The sequence below is a fragment of the Rutidosis leptorrhynchoides genome, chromosome 5 (assembly GCF_046630445.1).
Source record: "Rutidosis leptorrhynchoides isolate AG116_Rl617_1_P2 chromosome 5, CSIRO_AGI_Rlap_v1, whole genome shotgun sequence".
Lineage (NCBI taxonomy): Eukaryota > Viridiplantae > Streptophyta > Magnoliopsida > Asterales > Asteraceae > Rutidosis > Rutidosis leptorrhynchoides.
Window position 1 is genome coordinate 171883962 of NC_092337.1, and position 8248 is coordinate 171892209.

The 8248-nt window shown below is 26.8% G+C and overlaps 1 protein-coding gene across 1 annotated transcript; it reads right to left on the minus strand.

Annotated features, from left to right (window-relative positions):
* Window positions 1-3423: 3423 nt before the first annotated feature.
* On the minus strand, window positions 3424-4122 carry LOC139849161 (uncharacterized). Its single transcript, XM_071838830.1, has 3 exons — window positions 3969-4122; window positions 3820-3911; window positions 3424-3720 (listed from the first exon to the last, which is right to left on the minus strand). Exons 1-3 carry the CDS (start codon window positions 4120-4122, stop codon window positions 3424-3426), a joined length of 543 nt encoding a protein of 180 aa, XP_071694931.1.
* Between the last annotated feature and the right edge of the window lie 4126 nt (window positions 4123-8248).

An 8248-nucleotide genomic window follows, 5' to 3' on the forward strand; every position in this document is an offset into this window, starting at 1 on the left:
CAGGGTTGGCCTCGGATTCACGAACCTATATCATTTGTATATATATATATATATATTAAAACATATACTCGTAAACGACTAAATCTTTATATTATTTTTAATAATATACTTGTTAAATTATTTGTTATATAGATATAGATATATTTAATTTATCTATTTTATTTAACTAACGTTTATCTTTCATTAACACATATTAATAGTAATAATTTATATTAGGGTTTATATATATATAATATATATATATATATATATATATATATATATATATATATATATATATATATATATATATATATATATATATAGCTTATTTATTATATTGTTAATAAAAAAATTATAGTGATATGTGATTTTTATATTCTTGTAATGTATTTTTATATAAAAATATTTATTTGTAGTAATATTAATAATAATAACTATGAATATAACAATTTTACTACGAATGATAATAATGATAATGAGTTTAATTATAACCATACTAATTGTCATATTACCAATAATAATGATTTTATTACTATTACTTTTGTTGATAATAACAATACTTATAATAATACTAATGATATTAATGTTTCTAATACTTGTAAATCTAAATATGATAACAATATTAATAATAATTATAATACTAATAATAGTGATAATAATAATAATACTAATTATACTAATAACCATATTCTAACATTAGTAATAACAATAATTTTGTTAATCATTTTAATATTAATGATAATAATAATAATAATAATAATAATAATAATAATAATAATAATAATAATAATAATAATAATAATAATAATAATAATAATAATAATACTACTAATAAATATGATAATGATACTAATTGCATTAATGATAATAATAATTTTATTTCTAAAATTAGTAATAACAACATAACAATAATAATTTATAATCTCAATAATAAAAATAATGATAATAAAAGTATACTACCTTAGAAAAGGCTTTTAAAAAGAATGTGCCTCATACGAGGCTCGAACCCTCAACCTCTCGGAAACCCGCTAACACCTCTAAACATTGCTCCAATTCTGATTTCTTGAATTTACTTAAACCTAAAACTATTTAACCCTACAATACTTTAGTTCCCTTTTTCTTAACCTGCTTCATCGTTTAATCAACCAGGAGGACTCATCAATCAAAAACCATTATTTACCCAAGAATTTAGGTTCTTTACTAGAAACCTAAACGACTCGATGTTGTGATTTTAACTTAACAGACTCAACACAAAAAAAAAAAAATATATACAACAGGTAGTTGTTAGCGAGCAAAATGAAGGACAATTTGGAATTTGACTAGAACTTCGAAATTCATATTAGTAAATCAATAAAAGGCATTTTGAATTTTCAATCTAAACAAAAGTAATTAGACTGTAGGGTTTTTGAGTTACCAGTAAAATAATAAAAAAACTATAAAATAGAGGCAGTAGTAGTTCTTCGCTATCATCTCAAGAACTCCAATATTTGATTTTTAAAATCGAGCACTTACAGCCTATAATTACTACATGAAATCTATTTTAAATCGTTCGTAAAACCTTCGAAGATCATCAATTTAACTGGAAATAACCTCTACATTATGAATTCGAATTTTTAAAGAACCGGTTGACTTTTTAGTTCAAAAACTTTGACTCGAAAATTCACCTTCGATTTTGCAAATTAAGATTAGAAATTTCCCAGAAAGTTTCACAACTAGCCTTAGATCACTTTTGAATTTTTACAATTTGAGGATCGAATCGAAATTTGAACTTTTGATTCTCACCTGCAAACAGCGGAATGAATGGATTTTTTTTTATATAAAAATTATTGTTTGATTTCACAAATAGCATCAAATAAATTATAAAGTGATTAAGAATGATCGATGCAGTAATCAAGGATTGATTTATGGTAGTTTATAGGGATGATATTGATCGACAGCAATTCACTAGAAGAACAGAAGGGAGGAAGAAAAAAATGATAGTAATATAATACGCGTTTCTTTCTATTATATATATATATATATATATATATATATATATATATATATATATATATATATATATATATATATATATATATATATATATATATATTATGTTTTAATAATTTTAATTAATAAATATATTAACTTTAATAATATGTTAAATTTTATAATTCTATTAATGTTTAATATATTAACAATAATAAGAATACTAATAATATTATTACTAGAAACAACACTAGTATTAATGATAAACATATTAATAATAATAATAATAATAATAATAATAATAATAATAATAATAATAATAATAATAATAATAATAATAATAATAATAATAATAAATATATTAATAATAATATAGAAATTCTAATAATAATACTAACAATTATATTAGTAATAATACTAAATACCAATAATATCAAAATTATAAATAAAAATAATAATCCTAATATGATAATATTAATAATGGATGTTATAAATAAAAGATAAGTTTAAGTATTAATAATAATGATAATAATAATAAATATGATAATACTAATCCTATTAGTTATAATAATATTAATATTATTAATGATAATAATAATATTAATAATAATATAACCAATTATACATATCAAATTTTATATTTTATGTTAGAAATAATAATGCATATTTTAATATCAATATTAATAATAACAAAAGTAATGATAATAATGTTAATATAACAATTATATTCAACTTGCAATCAATAATTATGTATCTCATTTATATATATATATATATATATATATATATATATATACTTCAACTACTATATATTTAATTATGTTTTAAATACCAAGTAAATAAATGTATTAATTATATATATATATTGAACAAATAATCTCTGAGTGTAACATTAAATACTTTGTTAACATTGACAACTTATGTAAATTAAATCTACTCTCTATATTTAAATAAACAGTTTTAAATAACAATTTAAGTTTTCTTTCATAATAAACTAAATCATATGATAGTTCATTAGTATATTTAATTTATAATATATAATTATTTACATGTATAGTTATATATATATATATACATATATATATATATATATATATATATATATATATATATATATATATATATATATATATATATATATACACATATATATATATATACACATATATATATATATACATATATATATATATATACATACATACATATATATATATATATATATATAGATATATATATATATATATATATATATATATATATATATATATATATATATATATATATATATATATATATATATATATTTCTATTTACTATTATTGGTTCGTGAATCGTCGGGAATAGTCAAAGGTTAAATAAATTCATTAAAACAGTTCAATAATTTTTGAGACTCCTATTTTACACACTTTGCTTATCATATCGATTACATATAAGAATAAAGTTTAAATTTGGTCGGAAATTTCTGGGTCGTCACACCATTAATCTGCGTTCTTCCACAAAATTTAAGTTTTCGCACAATGCATCATTATTTTTTGTTTCATCAAAATTGGCTACCCTATGTGTTGGCATAAAAATTTCTGCGGAAATCATTGCCTCTGAGCCATACACTAGACTAAAGGACGTTTCGCCAGTGCTTTTCTTAAATATTCTGCGATGTGCCCACAGCACATTGGACAGTTCATCAACCCATCGAGTCCGCTTTTCATTTAAGCGTTTTTTAATGCTGCCAACAATATCGTGGTTAATAACTTTGCATAAGCCATTGGCCTGCGGGTGTGCAACAGAAGTAAACTTCTACACAATATTAAGTTCTTCACACCACCTTTTAAAGGGATCTTTTGCTATCTGCACCCCATTATCACTTACAATTTCGTGAGGAATCCCAAATCGACAAATAATGTGCTCCCAAACAAAATTTTGCACTTGCACCCATGTAATTGTGCATAGTGCTTTTGCTTCTACCCACTTGGTAAAATAATCAATTGCAACAATTAAAAACTTTACGTTTCATGCACCTGCAGGAAATGGTCCAACAATATCAGTTGCCCATTTATAAAACGGCCATGGTGAATTAACTAAAATCATGTCATGTCTCGATTTTCTGTTCTGCGGCGCATGCCTTTCGATACTTTTGCACGATTTAACTATTTTTGCAACATCACGATACATAGTTGGCCAAAAGTATCACATCCGCATAATTTTTGACGCAATAGTCTTATAACCAGAATGCAATGCACAAGAAATGCTATGCACTTCTTCAATGATCACTTCTACTTCTGCGGGGCCAATACAAAGCATTAATGGCCCATAATAAGATTTGCAATATAAGATGCCATTTTCAATGGTATACATAAGCAATCTTATACGCACTAATCTTGCTTCGTCTTTATTCTCTGGCAGTATATTATTGCGCAGATTTTCAATAATTGGACTGATCCAATTTGGGCATTCCTCTTCAACTGCCGCAACAACTAAACTGCCATCAATTGCTTTTTGTTTTGACTCCTTGAAACTTGAAACTTGCGCGAGCTCAAAATACTCAAATTTTTCCGCAGTTTCTTTTAGCAACTTTAAATACTTTTGCATAGAGAGCTCATGTGCCTCAAAAGATCCATTGAACTGATTGGACACTAACTACGAATCAACATATGCACGTAACCAAGTGATGTTTTGTTTAAGCGCAATGTTCAATCTAGTAAGCAACGCCTCATATTCAGCTTCGTTATTTGTAACATCAAAATTAAATCGCAGCGCATATGTGTGCTCCTCTCCGTTTGGGTTTGTCAAAATCAAACCAGCACCTGCACCTTTTGTGTATGATGCGCCATCAGTAAATAAATCCCATGTTTCACCTCGTACTGGTTGCAATTGTGTTTGCTCATGAATCACTTCCAATTCGCCAGTCATTTCTGCGAGATAATCTGCTAAAACATGTCCCTTCACAGAAGTTCACGGAAGGTAAGTGATTTCATAAGATACTAATTCAATTGCCCACTTGGCAAGCCTTCCAGATATTTCAGGTTTATTGAGAACATGTCTAACCGACAAATCAGTTAGAACATGAATAGGATGTCCTTGAAAGTACCTCCGCAATCTTCTTGATCTTAGGAGCAGTCGTATACAAATTTTTCAATTGGCGCATAGTTAATTTCAGTTCCTGTAAGTGCCTTACTTACAAAATAAATCAGTTTCTGCGTTTTTTCACGCTCTGCAACCAACACTGAACCAAAAGCTTCGTTTGCAATAGAGACATAAAGATACAAAATTTTGCCTTTTATTGGCGCAGTTAATGTTGGTAACGTCGTCAATAATTGCTTCATTTCTTGAAATGCACTTTCTGCTTCCGTAGTCCAGAAAAAATTCTTCTGATTTAAACATCCTTTAAGTGTCTTAAAAAATGGCATTTGTCTTTCCGCGGCCTTTGACAAAAATCTGGTCAAAGCCGCTAACTTGCCTGTTAAATTTTGCACTTCTTTTATTGTTTTTGACGCAGTCATTTTTCCAATTGCGGCAATCTTTTTGGGATTAGCTTTAATGCCTTGTTCAGTTATGTAATATCCCAAAAATTTTCCCTCTTTTTCGCCAAAAATACATTTGGACGGATTTAATTTCGTGTTTATTCTGCGTAGATTTTGAAATGTTTCTGCGATATCTTCCAACATTTCATCCCGTGTTTTGATCTTGATGACCAGATCATCTACATATGCTTCAAGATTGCGCCCAATTTGACTTTCAAATGCGCTATCTATCAATCGTTGATACCTCGCGCCAGCATTCTTAAGTCCAAATAGTATTTTGATATAGCAATATATACCCTTGCCTGTATGAAACACAGTTTTGTCTTCACCTTCTTCCGCAATCGGAATTTGATGATATCCTTTATAAGCATCAAGAAAGCACTTAAAAGGATATTTATTCAGCGATTTAACCTTCCAATCAATTTCTGGAAGCGGATAATTATCTTTAGGGCACGCTTTAACTAGATAATTGTGATTTATTATAGCCAAGTTTTCCTGCGCATGGGCTGTTTCAATCATTGTGCCCTGCATATTAACACTTGCACAATTTGTATGTATGATTGCAGATTTCATCATTGCAACACCTTTACGCGTTGCAACCTTTATCATTCCATGTATAGTTGAAGGGATTATGCCATATTTCAATAGCGCAGAGCTGTAGTGACCCGAACTTTTCCACGATTATATATTAATTGAAAACTATATTTGCATGATTAAATGTTTACAACATGTTAACAATCAAACTTATTAAGACTTGATTATTTGAAATGAGTTTCATGTAGACAATTGACCACCCAAGTTGACCGGCGATTCACGAACGTTAAAACTTATAAAAACTATATGATGACATACATATGGATATATATATATATATATATATATATATATATATATATATATATATATATATATATATATATATATATATATATATATATATATAGTTATCATAATATTATGATAAGTATGTACCCCATTAAGTATTTTAACAATGATTTATATACATAAAAATGAGACTATTGAATTAAGAAACTTGAAAACGGTATATATAACGATTATCGTTATAACAACGTCTTACTAATTACATATGAATCATTTTAAGATATTGATACACTATATATAAACATTGTAATGATAATTAAGCATATCATTAAGTATAATAACAATGAACTACATATGTAAAAACAAGACTACTAACTTAAGGATTTCGAAACGAGACATATATGTAACGATTATCGTTGTAACGACATTTAACTGTATATATATATCATATTAAGATATATTAATACATCATTATATCATGATAATGTAATAATTTAACATCTCATTAGATATAATAAACAATGTGTTAACAACATTTAACAAGATCGTTAACTTAAAGGTTTCAAAACAACATTTACATGTAACGACTAACGATGACTTAACGACTCAGTTAAAATGTATATACATGTAGTGTATTTAGATGTATTAGTACACTTTTGAAAGACTTCAAGTCACATATCAAAGTACTTCTACTTAACAAAAATGCTTACGATTACATCCTCATTCATTTTCATCAACACTTCTACTCGTATGCACTCGTATTTGTACTTGTACAATACACAGCTTCTAAATGTATTTACTATTGGTATATACACTCCAATGGTCAGCTCTTAGCAGCCCATGTGAGTCACCTAGCCATGTGGGAACCATTATTTAACATCTACCATGACTTATGAGCAAGGAAACAAAAACAAGAACTCCTTTTAACCCCACTCACCTTCACCACTCACCACCTACTCCATTTCACTTCAAATTTTCTCCCCAATTCTCTCTCAAAACACACACACACTCTTCCATGAACGTCTAAGTTACTATTTTTCCAGTAAAAATCATCAAATACAAGCTTTGGTTATTACCTATAATCATCATAAAAATAATTACTCAAGAACACATCAAGAACACTTCCAAGTTTACAACTTTACTTCCAAGTTTCCTAATCCATTCCAAGCAATCATCTAAGATCAAGAAACCTTTGTTATTTATATTAGGTTATCTTTATAAATCAAGGTAATATTCATATTCAAGCTTTGATTCAATTTCTATAACTATAACTATCGTAATTCGAGTAATAATCTTACTTGAACTTGTTTTTGTGTCATGATTCTATTTCAAGAACTTCTAAGCCATCAAAGATCCTTTGAAGCTCAAGTTATTTTTTCATCATTTCCACTAAGTTTACCTACTAAACTTGAGGTAGTAATGATGTTCATAACATCATTCAATTCATATATACAAAACTACCTTATTCGAAGGTTTAAACTTGTAATCACTAGAACATAGTTTAGTTAATTCTAAATTTGTTTGCAAACAAAAGTTAATACTTCTAAATTGACTTTTAAAATCAACTAAATACATGTTCTATATCTATATGATATGCTAACTTAATGATTTAAAACCCGAAAACATGAAAAATACCGTAAAACCATATATACGCCGTCGTAGTAACACCGCGGGCTGTTTTGGGTTAGTTAATTAAAAACTATGATAAACTTTGATTTAAAAGTTGTTCTTCTGGGAAAATGATTTTTCTTATGAACATGAAACTATATCCAAAAATCATGGTTAAACTCAAAGTGGAAGTATGTTTTCCAAAAAGGTCATCTAGACGTCGTTCTTTCGACTGAAATGACTACTTTTACAAAAATGACTTGTAACCTGTATTTCCGACTATAAACTTATACTTTTTCTATTTAGATTCATAAACTTAAGTTCAATATGAAATCATAGCAACTTGA